This window comes from Toxotes jaculatrix, chromosome 14 (genome assembly GCF_017976425.1).
Source record: "Toxotes jaculatrix isolate fToxJac2 chromosome 14, fToxJac2.pri, whole genome shotgun sequence".
Lineage (NCBI taxonomy): Eukaryota > Metazoa > Chordata > Actinopteri > Toxotidae > Toxotes > Toxotes jaculatrix.
Genome location: NC_054407.1, coordinates 19,334,972 through 19,352,201, shown reverse-complemented (window position 1 = coordinate 19,352,201; position 17,230 = coordinate 19,334,972). Strand labels below are relative to the sequence as shown.

General features: G+C 43.5%; 1 protein-coding gene across 3 annotated transcripts in view; it reads left to right on the top strand.

Annotated features, from left to right (window-relative positions):
- Positions 1-17,230, top strand: part of LOC121193612 (receptor-type tyrosine-protein phosphatase F) — a 157,770-nt gene that overhangs the window by 116,120 nt on the left and 24,420 nt on the right. For all 3 annotated transcript variants that reach the window (XM_041056006.1, XM_041056008.1, XM_041056005.1), the window contains 6 exons: positions 464-564; positions 1,298-1,545; positions 3,224-3,299; positions 4,556-4,780; positions 11,586-11,740; positions 15,911-16,023. In XM_041056006.1, coding sequence (XP_040911940.1) covers positions 464-564; positions 1,298-1,545; positions 3,224-3,299; positions 4,556-4,780; positions 11,586-11,740; positions 15,911-16,023 — 918 coding nt within the window. The remainder of the gene's footprint in view (positions 1-463; positions 565-1,297; positions 1,546-3,223; positions 3,300-4,555; positions 4,781-11,585; positions 11,741-15,910; positions 16,024-17,230) is intronic.

Below are 17,230 nucleotides of genomic sequence, written 5' to 3'. Positions count from 1 at the left end.
CAGTCACATTACCATGCCTCCTCATCCTCCCTCCCATTTCACACAAGTCTAAAGCATATCCAGCGCGTATCTCCTTATGCGTTTTATAATCTTATAAATGTAAGATTTATTTATTTATAACCAGTTGTGCGTGTTGCCTTTTTTTAAGACACATGTTGCCTCTCCCACTGCCATCTACATTTCTTGGTAATCACAGTGATCTCGGCCTGTTGCAAATGTCTGCTTGTGAACATGGTGTAATAAATGGAACAGGCTTAGGGAGATGAAGGCGCACCCCCCCCCCCCCCCCCCGTGGCTTGTCAAGTTTGGTCATAAGGTATCACCGCGGAGTATGTTCACATTGTTTACTGAGGGAGTTGCTTGCTGTACCGTAGTGTGAAATTCAATTACACACTGAGATTACATTTTGTGGTGTACAAGATGTCTTACTTGAGATATTAATCGAAGGATTTGCCCACCCTAGATTTCCCCACGCTAAACTTTGGGGTCAAAGCTGTCATGAAAACATCTGTCCTCCTCACCTGGGATTTACCACCGAACTACAAATCCCAAGTGCCTTTTAAGGTGAGTGCCAGCCAGGGACAAAGTCCCCATCCACTTACTCAGTTACAGATCCAAAACATTTGATCAGGAACACAATTTGCATACACATAAACCACACCTTAATGATCACTTTCAGCGGTTTTTAGAAACTACTAGTGATTATTACACCTGAATAATACAGATTACAATAAAGCATTGTAAAATAAAATTAAAAAATAAATACGGTACAGTATTTTTTTTCATCAGAAAGCTATTTCTGTCAATGTTACTTCAGCATGATGTTTAAAATGTATCGTACATGTCTTTGAACATAACGCAACATAATTGTATCATGACACAACACTATTAGCTGTTAACACTTTCACCAGGGTGTGATGCTGTGACTTTGCTTATTTCCACTGAAAAATATGAAAAACCAGATTCATGCTCACTTATGAGGTGTAATAATCTGTCAAAATGATATTATATCAATTCCCACCCTGTAGTAATGGAGCAAGACAATTTGAGGTGCAAAAAAAAAACTATTGGAGATGCACAAATGGGCGAGCGTGACACTGAAGCAGCATGAGATGAGGTGTCAGATTAGATGGGCAACTCCCGTAGGAATATACTGCTTTTGTCTGTGTGTCTGTGTGTGCTTGAGTGAGTAAGAAGAGATAGAGAGAGTCTCATTTCTGTGAATGATATGCTGTACGTGCTATGTATGCATGCTACCCTAAACCATAACTCCAAGTTTTCCCTCGTGTGCTCGCAGATCTTGTACAACCAGCAGAGTGTGGAAGTGCAGGGGAACCTGAAGAGGAAGCTGATCACGCAGCTGCAGCCAGACACAGACTACTCTTTTGTGCTGACAAGCAGGGGCAACATTGCTGGGGGTCTGCAGCAGCAGGTGTCCATCCGCACTGCCCCTGACCTGATTAACACTAAGCCCAGCACACATCAGGCTCAGGGGGGAAAGATGACCATCAACTTGCCCAAGGTCCAGACGACCACACGTGTCAGGTCAGTACTAAGACACACTGGACCGAGCACTCAGGCTAGCTCTGATTCTGGGCATAGAGCCACCAACAGATCATGGCCGCCGTTAACCAGTAGACTTTTTTTTTTTTTTTTTAATGAGCATAAAGGATAATGTAGTTTCATTTGTATTTAATTCTTGGCTGCTGTGAGGACCAAGGTTTCCTTCAGGGATCAGTGAAGTGTCTTGGTAATGTCTTTGCATTGAAAGTGCTGTCTCTCAAAACCTACACTGTGTCACTAAGACTGTGGGGACATTTAAGTTAGGCAGCACTCTTTGTACTGTAATATGCAGAACAACAATCTGGCAGCTGTTAATCATGAATGAATCATTTAGTCACTGACAGTTCAGAAAAATTACATTTACAGTTTCACATTGTGGAAAGTTCAAAGGTATAATTGCTACAAAAACGTCAAATTAAATTAATACTGTAAATGAATGAAGACAAGAAATTAACTTACAAATTAAATGTGTGCATTTCAGGCCTTGTTTGTGGCCCTGGACCCCTGAACAATCACGTTGTTGTTATCACTCCACAGAAACAACAGCACAAGTGGCACACTTGTATCTGGTCAATACTAAACCTATTTTCAAACTTAAAGCTGCAACTTTTAACCTTTGCCAACTTTATGACACGGCAGCTGATGATAATCGAGACTTTGAACATCAGGTCGAGCTGTATTATCTTTTGACTCAAATTGTTAAGAGCAGAATTGTGCCTGATCCTGACGAGTAAAGCTTTTCCTGCAGACACACACACACACACACGTACAGACAAATCTGAGTAGGGGGAGTGCACAGGGTTGATTGGTAAAAAGATTACAGGGCTGTCAGGGCTGGCCAAGCTCCAGCACAGATTGACAGGCAAAGAGCGCAGGTGATTGGGGATGGGAGAGCAGAGTTGTGTGTGTGTGTGGGGGGGGTGAGGAGTCTTGTTATACATGTCTTCTCCCACTCCCAGACTTGACTGACTGTTGAATCACAGAGTGGAGGCCTGGAGAGAAGGGGAGAGAAGCAGCTGCTTTCCCTGTCAGCAGCAGCTGATTTTACAAGTGGCTGAATGCCGCAGTGGGGGAAAAACTTTGAGCTGAGAGGAGATAGACTGGGGGAGAACACAAGAGAGACAGCAAGGGAGAGCCAGCACATAAATAAACACAGACACTGATGCTTGTACATTGTGTACGCACGAGCATGCTTCCCCCATTCATTACCTAACTCTGTAGTTTGACCCTAAACTCCTAAATGTCTTTCTAATGTCTTTCTTTTCCGTCTATTTTTGGTCTTTATAATGATAGCAGTAAAACAACACACACACACCAGTAGTAACATAGCTGGTCCTATTAACCTAAGGAATCCTATGGGGATCTCTATTAACTGAAGGCTCCCCTCACGGGGATGGTGTTTGTTCCACTCTGCATGGCAGATGTTCTTAGTGATTAGCCATTAATTGGAGAATGCACTGCCAGTCTGCTGGTGTTCGACCTTGGTCGGACCCGGTTGCGTAGCACTTTAAGTTGTGAATTCTGCCCAGCAAGCCTCACAGTTAAAGTATGTCTTTCTGAATGTTTTGACTGTGTTATTAATGTGCTTGGCCCACTTTGATCTCAGCGTGTATGTGCTACAGTCATTCTGTCTTAACACAGGCTTTATTTTTCTTGGCAGGTGGTACTACATTGTGGTGGTGCCCGTATCCCAGTCACGGCGGTGGAAGAATCCAGACGAGATGGACCTGGATGAGGTGAGTGCCAGCCGGTGGCTGATTGGCTAATGTGTCAGGTCAGGGGTTACCGATAGCATCTCCCGTTCCAACTGGGTAGGAAGTCACTGGTTGCAGCTAATTAGCTCTGCCCTCCTGGGCTCAGGGAGGGGGGGGTGGCAGGCCAGAGAGATTTTAAACAATGACTCACTCGGGCTGGTGGGGAGTGTCCTGATTGGACGCCAGGTCTGCAGACAGTACCCATCTGCTGAATCCAACAGTCTTATAGCGCAGAGAATAATCTTAATCTTGTATAACTATTGATGAAGATGTTATGCAAGTAAACTTAATTTATATAGCACTTTTCAAAACAGTAGTTGCAAATTACTGCTTTACCTCCATATTTTTCTCTGTGGCCTTTATAGTCAGGGTTTGCCATCTCCACACAAAGTTTTACATTAGGTATTCAAATGAGGATAAAGATTTATGACTGCTTTATTGTTCTATTGAATAAAGGTCTTCCTTGTCCATGAGGGAATTTAAGCTAAATGACATGCCTAAACATTAATAGCATAATTTTTAAGTAAACCGCGAGGCTCGCTGGTTTGGATCGCTATTGTTCAAGCTCTGTGTAGACATAACAGAAGAGACCAAGAGAGGGAGAGAGATGGGACTCCCTGAGTCATTAAACACTGAGCAGGCCATTGTCTCCTCCCTCAGACATAATGATTTAATAAAGCTACATCTGGAGCAGCACATGAGACATCAGTGACAGAAAACAAAATGCTGCTGAAAACAAAATGCCGCAGTGCTGTATGCTCCTGCTCATTTATTAACCAGGCTGGCAGTCATGCTGAGACTGTGTGCTGGAGCAAGTGCTAATTGCTCACTCCGTAGCTTGGCTGCATTGTTTGCAAAGTTATATCACTGAGCAAAGGGCATTTTAGCTGTGTGTAGTCATTATCTTTTATTTGGAGGCATGGTAAGAACCAGACTTGGACATACAGTATAATGTGAATGGGTTTGTTTTTTTTGAGTTTTTTACGAGTTGAAGGAAGGCATTCAGTTGCATTTTTGCACATAAATTATTGAGGATGTTTTTTTTTTTTCACACACAACTCACAAAGCTTCTTTTTTTTTTTTAGCCAATAAGTAATTATTTGCAAATTATTTATTTAGCCACTGATCTCTATGTCACAATATGATGCAGTAAATTTGGTCTTTTTACTTATGAGATATCACTTTGACTGTTTGTTACCAAACTTGACCTTAACCTTTGCCCTCTTGGCTTTCCACAGCTGCTTAAGTCAAGTGAAGGCCCTGCCCTGAGGCGCCGGCGTCACCTGGATTCCTCCAAGCCTTACATTGCCGCCAAGTTGGCCTCACTGCCGACCACCTTTACCCTGGGCGATGAGAAGATGTACAACGGTTTTTACAACAAGCCCCTCACCAGTCCGCAGGAGTACCTCTGCTTTGTCCTGGCCGTACTCCGATCTGAAGGGATAGACAGTGCTGCTAATTACGTAAGACACATGCACAAACACACATATACACACACACTAAATAAAACGGCAGTTTACTGATTAACGACAGACAAAAATTTCTTGAACAGTGTAACTCATATTAGTTTTTTTCTATTTCTGAATAAAGAAATAACCTGACAAAGTTTATCACCCATCCTCAGACTAACCACGCTACCCCTCAAGTGTTTGCAAAATGGCAGTCGCAGCCAAATTGTTGTTGTTTTTACTGCCATTTACCCTTTAAAACGGCCCCCTATAAAAGTCATTGCAGCTTATCCTGATAACTCCCTTATCTGTCAACAATGACATCAGAGATCCAGCTTTGCCATTTCAGCAGCCAGCAGGGCCCAGTGCAGATCTCTTTATAATGCTTATACAAGACTCTTGGCTTTCTAAGTGGAGACCCTATACACTCGTCAAACAGCACTAACACGGAGGCCCAGCTCTCCATTGGATGGTCAGGAGTAAACTTCACTGCAGGAAGAATGAGAGTCTGCAATTGCTCTGGGCTCCTCCGCTACCCGGGACATGCATATTCAGTAGCTGGGCCTTGGGTGACCACAGAGGGAGAGAGAGCGAGTGCTCCATGTCCGAAATCAAATCCCAGACTTTTCACCTATTTCTTTCCCTTCTCTCTCTCTCTCTCCTCTCTGCTTTTTTCTTTCCCTCACTCTCTGCTTTTCTGTATCTCTCCCCCTCTCCCCGTCTTTCTCTACCGTGAAGAGAGCAGAGGAGATTGATTAGTGCGGCTGGAGTTAAGAGGGAGACGAGGGCCTGGTCACAGGGCCTAGGGAGTCTGTAAAGCAGGCCTGATTCCCTTGAAATGCTGCTTTAAATGTCCCTAAAGCCCCCCCCCCCCCTCCAGTAATCCCCCACTCCTTCGCTCTGAGAACGGGAGGGAGGTGTGAAGGAGGCTATAGTGGGCAGCCATGATACACTTGACTTCAAAGGAGATGCTTAAACCCTATCCCTGCACAACACTCTCACTGCACCTGCCAGACACAACATGTTGGATCAGTGGCACTCAAGATTTGTCTCTTTCTGTGTACTCCTCCTCCTTAAACTGTGTTGCACCCTCCCACCTTTAAACTTAATCACTTGGATTAATCAGGCTTCACTCACAGGGTGAGTCAATCAGTGTGTTTACCTTCTCTCCAGTAGCCTGATTATTGACGTAACCCGATTTCATAAACTTCATGCAAACGAGACACCTAGTTTCCTTAACTGGGATAAGGGATTAGGACAAACTGAGTGTAGATAGAGAAGTTGGCGCTGTAACAAGGATTGAAAGAAAGATCTTTACATGTAGCAGTGCATCCCTGTACCCAAAACCATTGTATCCAAGTCTGTCTAAAACTGGAACTGTAAAAATAGTGTAAATACGTTGACTTTTACAGCTAAACCGTAGACTTTTGATAAAAAAAAATTTTAAAAATCAGACATGCACACGGAAAGGAAAACCTATCCATTTGTTACTACAGTCTCTGTCCTCTCACTGAACCACCAGTCCGAATGTTCACGAAGAAAAAAAAAACTCTTCAGGCTACAGTGTCGTACTGTGTCACAAATTCACTTAAAATATGCCATCCTTGGTTCAACAATACAGTATGGGATAGGAAAGAAATCCAATAACTGACCTGCTGCATATAATAACCACAGCTTTTACAGTAACAAGATTATTGCAGTGCATGTAAACAAGTTGACTTTCTCATTTCTCCCAATAACCTGGTTCCTTGTGTACATGTAAACATACTGAATTCTGAGGTGGCGACTACAGGTAGGCTGTCATTGATTGCTGCGCAAATCCCCCAACCGCACTCTTTGGGAAACACAGATACCACAGCGGTGTTTGTTTTTGTCACCCCCAGCGCTGCACTTGCAAACGTTTATTACCAAACACAAACGGGTACAGAAGGTAAAGCATGCAGGGAGATCGAGCAGTTGCTGCCAGCAGCAGGATCTTCACCAGGCCCAGGAGAATAAGACAACAAGTGCTGGAGTAAATGACTTGTGTCTTTACTACACCTCCTCGCCACCACCCAAACTCCCCCAGCGTAGATCAAACAAGACCGCCAGGGTTTAATAAGCCCTCGTATATCAATGGCCACAAACAGCCAGCAGTGGTTGGAGGGAAGTAGAGAAGGAAGGAAGGCAAAGGGGGATGAGAGGGAGAAAGAGGGAGGGAGTGTGCCTTCATGTCTCCCCAGCACCCAAGGCAGATAAACAAGCTGGGGGAAGTGTGAAATGGGATGATAGATGCTGGGTGTGTATAAACAGTATCATTTAATGCAAGAAGAGAGTGAGGGAGGGAGGTAGCATGAAATATTGTGTGATGTGAGACACAGAGAAGGGGTGGCGTTGGAGAGAGGAAAAGAGGAAAGCAATTTTTTTTTCTTGTGTTCTGTCCAGCCTGTGAAGCTTGGATGAGAGAAAGTGAATTGGTGGAAGAGGAGTAGATTGTGCTAATGTGTGCTTTTCTTTTGATAAGGGAGAGGTGAGCTTGTGGTGCAGAGAGAAACCAAAACAGGGAGCGTTCAAATGTGTTTACCACAGTTTTCTGTTTGCAGGCATTTATATTCTACTCACTCTCAACAAGAATTGGCTTTGTAGCGCTAATTCTGTTGGTGCTCTGGGCTCAGAACATCCTTAACATGGAAGACTGACTTCGTTCAAAATTTAAAAGGCTTTGACAAACAATATCAAGAGAGAATTATGAGAAAAAGATGTTTTGTTTTTCTCTAGTGGAGATTATAAGCATATTCAAGCCCAACCTTTCACCAAAGTTCGTAGAAATATAGGCAACATCGATGGTATTCTCTGTTCTGCTGTGCTATGTCACTTCCTCCCAAAGGCTTCTCCCTCTGGTGATGCCTCCAGTAATCTGGATTTCACACAGCCAGAGAGGGAAAAAGTGCAGTTTCTGGTGCAAAGTTTGTGGGAAAGACGGCATGTGAAGGTAAAATGGAGTGGAGAAAAAAAAAAAGTATGAAGGGAGCAGTGCAGTATGAAAGAGAAGGGTCGTCATACAGGGTGGGCCAGACCCTGCAGCTGTTTCTGTTCGTCATAGATAAAGACATACTCACACATACTACCATCTTTCCCTTCCTGTTTTTGTGCTGTAATTTTTTTGTTTTTTTGTTTGTTTGTTTCCATATATCTGTCTCTTGCCTTCTTCCTCCCTGCCTCTTGCTGTCTTTCCCTGTGTCATGAAACGATGAGGAGAACGTGGGCTCCTCAGCCTCTCTGGGGAGGCAGAGACAGCGGCAGATACATAATGGGCGTCTTTGTATGTTTGTTTGTTTGTCTGGCATGCACCCCTGCGGCTTATTTAAGCCACTTTTGGAGAGGCGTGGAGCTAGAGGTCAACGGCGAGTTGAAACAAATGTGCCTGTGCTGCGCGTAGCGGATTCTGTGCTCAGGGGATGGCGGAGCAGCGGCTGACTGGGGAAGCTGTGTAGCCCACGGGCCAGATAGCAGACTTGATATACTGTTCCTACCATAACACCTCTGCCTCGGTCTCTCTCTGTGTCTCCTCACTCTTTGCCATCTCTCATCACCTACTCTCTCTCTCGTTCTCTTATTCTGTCTCAGACAAACACTTACAATCATACACACACACACACACTCTCAGCGGCTGCGACCTAGACAAACACACACGTTTGTGGAGGCTCAGAGGAGCTTGAGAAAAGGCTCAGAAAAACTGATGCTTCACGTATGCTCACACACACGCTCTTACACACATTTGTTTACAGTCCTTACACGCAGTCACACGCTTTCTCTTTCTCTCACTGTCAGATGTACACATGTACCGACACAAGCAAATATATATTTTTATTTTATATTCATTCACTCATAGGGCTTGTATGTACAGTATCTATGTTACAGTAATAGTACTCAACTGTAGTTTCTCTCTTCTGTTCTCACTATGTGGGATGTTCAAATTTCATTTCAATATCTAATCCACTTTCTGAATTCAGTCCCCTTATGAAATCAAATTAGATTTAGTACACAACATTTTTAAGCAACTAAAATTATAAATAACTGAAAACCAAAGCTTTGGTTGAGATCTGTAATCACTTTTTGTTGACGGAGAAGGCACTTCAGTTTTGAGTGGCTCGCCAGCGCAACTTGAAAATGAGCTCTAATCAACATACAATATAAAGTGATTAAAAAGTGATTAAATATACATCTGAAAAGCAGGTAGTCGACTTACTTTACACTCACACGTTATTTCACACATTAATCTCCAAATACTGGAGTTCTGATAAGTTTAACTGGGAGATGCAGACCTATCATATTTATGTGATGCGAATGAAGATTAGATTAGATTACCAGAGAAGGCACCACTCTGCTGGCCTTGTTGAACTGCACAAACACACCATACACCACGGATCATAGCGTTGTGTTAGAGAGCGGCTTTTCGCTCTCTACCAGTCTTCACCTGAGTACAGACATAAGCTTATCCACAGAAAAACCAAAAAACTTTTTTTTTTTCCGGTTAAAAATAAGAAGCCAGCTAACTTCAGTCTGTTATATATCTCTCTTTGCTCCTTCAAAAGATTCAGGAATTTTAAAAGATTTAATATTTTTGGCCTCTGAGTTTAGTGGATCCAGGTATTTTATCAGTGTGGAGCCAACCCTACTCCTTACACACACACAAGCCAACCATGTGCTTACTGTATGCATAAATACACACTGATTCAGAGTGGTAAGAGATACGTATACACATACAGTTACTTTTATGTCTCTCACTGTCTCTGACTCACTCACTCTCAGGCTCACACATTCCTTCACTGCACCATCGCTCCATTGTGATCCCGCTCTGCGAGGGCAGTAGCATTAGGAGCTGCGTGACTGAGCTTTTATCAGATGTTAGGGCCGTTCAAATGGATGATCCCAGTACTTCGCCGTGACCAACAGACAAAAAGCCCTCTCTTTTTGTTGGGCCCTCTCCTCTCCTCTCACTCTTCCTCCCTTATCCTGCTCTGAAAGCACAGCTGCAGTCATTTGTTACACCAGGAAAAAAAAAACTTTTTTCCCAGGATTCCCTGCAGGGCCACATCCTACAGCCTTTTTTGGGCCCTCCCGAAGGAACAGGAAGCCTTGTGGTGCCATCACATCAGCAACGTCCCACCGCTGTGTTGTTTCACTTTGTTCATAGATAACAGGTTCCTCCTGAAGGCACACAGATCAGGAGAGAACTGGTCTCATGTGCCTGGTTTGTGTGTCTGAGTGTTTAAAAGACAGCGACAAATGGAAAATGTTGCTGCTGCTAACTACTGCTTTAATATACAAATGTGAATCTTTTTACTTTCCCACTTGACGTATCTTGAGTCTCTATCCGTGCATGCTGGTTTGCATGTACACGATTGAGACATGCTGTAACACGCCCATACAGTATATTTTTCCGGCAGTTGCCCAAGAGTACGAGAGATAACGGAACTATATGACAGAGCGCAGGACTCTTTGAGCTCATCTCAGCTTATCTTTCCAATTAATATCTGCCTGTGTGCCGAAGAGCAGGCTGCTGTGCGGCTAATGATCCGGATTACTGCTGCCTGCCGCCCCGCCACTCCCGCTGCATGCTGTGAGCCCAATTCCCTTCGAGGGCTGCGATCTGTCACCCATGCCCCTCCGCACCCCCCTCCGCCTCTCCCCGACCTGCATCTCCTATCTTCGTTCAATAGGAGGCACGCTGAGCTCTAATGGCAGATGCCTTGCACCTCCCTCTCTCTTTTTCTCATCTGTCACCTTGCTCTCCCGCAGTTGGACTCCCTCTTCCTCAGACGCTTTTTTAAACACCACACTGCTTCGCCTTGTGCACTGACTCCTCAGTAACAAACTCACACGCCCCTTCCTCCTGCCTCCTCCTTCCCCTCCATCATTTGAAGACGAAGGAGCGGGAGAGATGTCTCATTTACAGCCAAGGTGGAAACGCACCCTCGCAGTCACCTCCTCCTCCTTCTCTTCCGTCACGGTGTGAACACTAATGAAGAAGAGATGAGTCCTCTCCTGTGCCCCCATTTATCTCAGTGGCCAAGGGACATGCACGCTAATCCCTGCCTCTCAGGCTCTACCTCTCTCACTCACCTGTCTCACACTCGCTCTCATCAGGAGTCTCAGTTTCCTCTAATGTGATGCAATGCTGTAATAGAAACATAATAATAACTAGCCAAGATGGTTGTTGGTTGTTTTTGGTGTCTTTTGAGTTTGGTCGATAGTTTTATGGCTTATTCTGCTGCATCCTTGAACTGTGGCCTATTATTAGCATGAAATAACTCAGTTCTCAAGGTGCCAGAAAAAAATCTGCAGATATTTTGATTCCTTTTCCTTATTAAGTTTGGCTTAGCTAACACTCTGTATATTTTTAGTATTTCATTATTTCCAACATTGTTACATTAGGTTTAAAAAATGCTGTATAATAAACATCTGTTTCTTTTTTGGATGATGCCGTCAAATCAGAGGCTGTCTGTTAGCTTATCTGTCATTGTCTCCCATTGTTTGCCACTTTTGAACACAGTTCTGACAGCGAATGTTTGACCCATATGCCTTTGTAAAGTTACCATAATCAAAAGACAGGCATTTCCTATCTTGAGTTTGTTTATCTTATCTTGAGGTTCTGTTGTATTAGCTCTTTTTCCCTGTGATGTGTGGGCTGTTTTTAATTTGGCTTTTTAGGAGGTCTAAGAACTCCATAAGGAAGTTCACTATACATTGAGAAGAGAAATCGTTGCTTGCATCTTATAGCTCTGAAGTGAATTGACTCTCATGCCCCTGTACTTTTCTTCTTTTTTTCCCCTAACAGATGACATTTTCAGCCAGTCCCTACTCAGACCCAATCCAGGTCACAGCAAGTCTGGCTCAGGGGATGGAGCAACCTGAAATGTTGTGGGTCATGGGCCCAGTATTGGCCGTGATCCTCATCATCATCATCGTCATCGCCATCCTGCTCTTTAAGAAGTAAGAGGCTGTGCTTTTGTGTCATTCTTCATTTAGTCTTAACTGTGTGTGTTTGAGGTTGAACTTCAATGACAGTTGTGATTGTAAATTTCTTTTGGTTGCATCAGGAATGGTAATGAGACATGCTCCCCTCTGCCACTTGCACCAGGCTGCTCACACACCAAACTGTAACATCGAATTTCCTTACCATAACATACAGTGTAACTGGAAGGCAACCAAAGGCAGATTGATTTGTCTTTCAGAAAATCCTCATTTCTCCCCAAAAGATTTTGGCCCAGTTTCCCGTTTTTAACAGTACTGTGTGAAGTGTCAGTTGGAATGACAGCTGACATTGCCTCCCTAATGAAAAGCTTTGTTTGGCTGTCAGAAACTCTTAGTTAGAAGTGAGAAAATGCGTTTTGGCCAACACCATTGGTCATTGCAAATAACAAACAGAAGGCTGCAACAGAGGGCTTAACTAAAAGCTCAGTCAATATCTCTTAAAAGCACTTCAGCTGTCCCTGTGCAGCACGCTGTGGATACACACAGGCCAACAAGATGCAGGGGTGGTACGGATAAATGATAAAATTACAAATAATGCAGAAGTAATTAGTTCATCAAAAAATTTCTTTGTTATTTTGATAAATTTTTCTTTTCTTTTGATAGTTAAGGTCATTTATTAAGCAAAAATATGAAACATTTAGTGGTTCCATCTTCTAAAAGGAGAATTTTGCTTTGTTTCTCTGTTTTATATCTCAGTAAATCGAGTACCAAAATATAATTGTAGACCAAAAGATTAATTGATTTATCAAACAAATAACTGACAGAGTAATTGTCTTTGAAAATAATCATTGGTTGCAGCCCTGTATAGAGCCATAGGTTCTTTAGGCTTGTTAGTATTCAAGGATTATTTCTGTGTTGACAACAGAGTCAGTAATGATAACAATAATGTGGTTTGGACCCTATAAAAATACCATTTTACAATGGGAATCTATTACCTATGACCCATTATTTACCTCTCTTGGCTTCTCCCTGATTAAGTGCCACCTCCCTATCTTCTCTTGATGGCTCTATTACAAATTTTCCATTTCCCATCATACCTATTCTCCAACCTGCCATCCGCAGACTGCTGTGTTGCTTCCGTCTCCAGCAGACTTAGAAAGGGACTGGTTAATAATAGGCCTTGAGACAGCTCACTGCTGAGTAGCACATCCCCTGTTTGGAAGCCCTTTCTCCACGTAGACACAGATTGACAGGAGGGACTGTAGGGAGGTGGCTGTGTGCCCTTCTCACTGCGTACTGGCTGTAAATGTGCAAAGGAATAATCACACTGTAGCTCGGGTTGTTATTGCTACGTGCATATTTGCCAGCAAGTATCAGGATATATGCTGTGCTTTCAAAATTTAAATTGTGGTTTAAATTTCTGGAAGAACTAAATTTATCTTTCTGAAAATAGTGGAGTCAGAATGATATTGAGTAAATAAGTTATAGGTTCATATGGGTAACAATTACCTATTAACACCTACACCTTCTTTTTGCCTTCTGTGAAAGCAGCAAACAGGAAAGGTGGGTACTGTCACTGTTATATCCATCACAACTTCATCTCCCACAACCCATGTCCTCTTCATTTGTGTTGTTAAATTGGTGGTGTTCATCAGTTCTGTAGGGTTGCAGACTCAGCTGCCTCTCAGTCAGTTTTACAAAAAAAAAACACTCAAATCATCTTGAGTCATCAATCATCTTTTAATTCATCTTTAAACTGATGTCTTATCTGATTTGCTCATTTTTACAAGACTTACAAGACATGAGAAGCAGCAGACTCTGCGGCCCTTGATGACCGGGGTTAAAGGAGCCCCCAGGTCATATCCGTGTACCAATGCATGTTCCACATCTAGTGCCAGTGTTCCTCTTCAGATCGTCCTGTCTGCCATGGTCTGTCTCCGTGCTGTGTTTCATTATCCAGCCAGTGTCAGCGCACCCCTTCAAGATTGGCCCCATCTGAATATGCCAAGACATCACCTGCTGCTGAATGGGCCATTGTGGAGTAAATGCCAGACGGGGAAACTGCTGAAAAAGAAATGTTCCCATCTTTTAAGCTGACATTTTCCACCGAGACCCATTCCTCCACTTTTAGCCTTTTTTCCCCCCTCACCCTACTTCCTCGTCGCAGGAGTCTCAACAAAGGGCCCTGTTCTACCCTCATTAAGTGCTCCCTGTACTGCACACACACTCATACTCACACTGTGTGTGTGTGTGTGTGTGTGTGTGTGTGTGTGTGTGTGTGTGTGTGTGTGTATAAGTCTGTGTGTACTTACATTCTCACACGTCTTAACCCTCACTTTGAGCGTGGAATGAATAACGCCATTGAGATTACTGCCATGTTTACTTTAGCCCAGCGCTAAAGTGTCATGTAGATTGGCATCTGATTGGGTCATAGAGGGAGAGATGAGGGGTGTGGAGAAAAGATCACAGATGCCCAATTCTTTCAGCCCCCCCCCCCTCCCTCAGCCCAGCCCAACACTAGCAGTGATCCCTGGGAAAACCGGATACGGTCTGGTTCAGCTCTCGGCTGGAGAGGAAGAGATGCTTGTCATAGATTAGCCGTCACGCTGCTAGCATTAGCTTAAGCCTCTGCAGCGTAAGATAACAGGTGGCGGTGAGGCCCAAGCCCCAACGGCTGAGGTGGACCAGGTTAAGGCTGGTGTGCACCACCAGCTTTATGTATTCTCACCACGCTTGGCTTCAACAGAAGGCCCTGCTCCTGCCTAAAACCCACGCTCGCCACTTGCAAATGGAGTGCAATGAGATGTGAAATTTCCACAGGGCGCCCTGATGCTTCCTTCCACCCATTTCCATTTGCAGTCAGAAGGCTTGTGAGTCTGCAGCTGTATCTGTGTGAGTGTGTAGTTGTGAAAGTGAGAGAGCTGGGAAAGCGTGTATCTGTGTGTGCGTATGTCAACAGATGCTGGCTGTCTCCGAACATCAGAATACAGGCAGGATGCGTTTTCTATTCCTCACTCCACCTGATGGACAAATCTACGGTTGACTGAGCTGAGCCGGTCCGAGCTGTGCTCCTCTGTTCTGTGCTATGTTAGGCTCAGCTAGGCCAAGCCTGGCAGCGCAGGTGCTGCAGAACTGGTCTAATTACCCAGTGTTGTGCCACCCAGCTGATGAGCTAATTACAGCATCCGCCTGTTTTCCTCTCAATCTGGAAAGCCAGTAAACACAATGTGTTGTTAGCACACACACACAGCAGCGAAAATCACACATTTGAATCTTTGCTACACACAAACACACAGGCTCGTGTACACATACCCACACAGCAGCTGTCACCTATCCAGCAGCAAACAAACCCAACTTAGCCCACTCCAGGAAAATGATGGCATTTCTTCAAACACATTAAACTCCAGTTGGCAAACTAATGGGGGTAATGCCCTGGTACCTACTGTCTCTTGAATTGCTGGTCCTCAGAACTAGTTTTGAGAACGATTAAAAGTATTGAATGTAGGAATGTGATCTAATTTACATATACTCATTGCTTTTTTATTACCTTTGTGTGAACGGATTGTTACGCAAGTTGAAAGATTCGACCTTCCCTGACCTTCTCGGTTGCCTGTAACAGCACGCAGACTGATTTCTAAAGGAAAGAACTCGGGACGAATTTTCCAGGAAAAGTCAGAGGGTGTGATGTTTGTATTTGCTCCTGAGTTTCTTGCCTCAGTGCGTCTCTTCCACTCCCCTACAGCGCCAACAGTGTGCAACACTAGCTCTAAGAGTCCAGTACCATCAACAAATAATGGGCTCCCAGCACAAAACAAAATGTCTGTTCTTAAGAACCTGTTGTGTCGTACGTTTTATGTGCATTATCTCCAGTCTAATGTTACTCATCCCACTCCTGTCATCTGTTAATATTTGACATTAAACAAGGGTTTTGTGAATGTTACTTATAGTGACTTTAACTATGCCATTACCCTCATTCAGTGTGCAGCACGGTAAAGATGTTTGCTTTTTCTCAGTGTCTTGTTTTCTAACCATTAAGAGGAAACATTAATGTCATTCTTTGTCATCCTGTCGCTGTCAGTTGGAGTTAGCTTGAGGAATTGATGGCTGAGTTAGCGCTCCTGTATTAACCAGTTAGGTGGTGTCAGTATGATGTGATTAACACCTCACCGTCTGTTTCTGCCATCACAGGAAACGGGCGTCACCCCTACCCAAAGATGAGCACTCAGGTGGGGTGAAAGACTCCCTGCTGGCCAACTCCTCCGACCCTGTGGAGATGAGAAGGCTCAACTACCAGACCCCAGGTAACAATCAATAGTCTAACAATCCCACGTGTAGCTACATATGATAAGGGTTGCTCTGTTTGCTTTCCCTCAGCAGCTGCCCCTGAGAAATGAACTTATGCTGCGTTCATGTCAGTGGGATGGATGGTAGAGAATGGAAAGATTCCTACGTTCATGACTGCATTCATGATTATAGAGTTGGTCGTGTGATTGATTGTACATTGACAATGTAACACCATATCCATTAAATCTGGGTTTAACTACCCTGAACATCAGACTTTGACTGATGTAAGGCATCCATATTTGTTTGGTTTTCAGGCATTCCTGTGTTAGTAAGTCGCCAAGATGGATGTATCGGAGCTTTTAGAAAGTTTCCAGGTCATAATTACGACTTGGATGTTGACGTTAAGGACATTTATTATGATTGATTATGAGTTTCCGAGCTGGAAACACGTAATCACAATAACTCAGGTATGACATGAATGCCAACTCAACCTCCACTTGCTCTCGCTGACCTGTATAGTGGTAAACTGAGGAAAGTTTGTTGTACTGGGCAAGTTTGTTGAATTGCGTGACTTTCTATACTAAGTGTGTGAATTTTAATCAGAGCATTGCAGTTTCAGTCAATGTTTCTTTCATAGAAAATGAATAAAAAGTATATTCTGCCTTTGTGACTGAGGATTTGAAAATGAAAATCCTCTGTGAAATTCATCAGTCGGTAATTTAAAAAGACAGATGATACTATCTTCAGCGCTGTGAGAAAATATCTAAAGGTGACTCATACCTATAATAGTGTTCCTTAATATATTTTATTTTCAAGCTTTCCTTTTTTTTTAAATGGTGGATATTGCATCTTTGGAATGTTTTGTTTTTCATCTAAGCTCTAAACAGCCTTTCCAGAAGCAATCTACTTCTGCAATGAACACCTGCCCTCCTCTTCCTTTTGATGGATCTCTCGTTTGTTAGTGCTTTGTAACAGATCTTGCTATGTGAAATTCAAGTGTCCTGCTTATTTTGTCATTTATCCTCGGGCTAAAATTCTGACCAGTTCTTTAAAAACCAGAAAAAAAAAAAAAAAGGTCGATAGGAGAAAATAAACAAATCGTGTTCACCATCACACTCAGCTCTGGCCAGTACCAGTGGAGTCAGGCTGAGTGAATTCAGATTCCATCCACGTGCAGTAGTGAAGTGGGGTGGGTTTTGGCGGTGGGGAGGTGGGGGCTGTGTC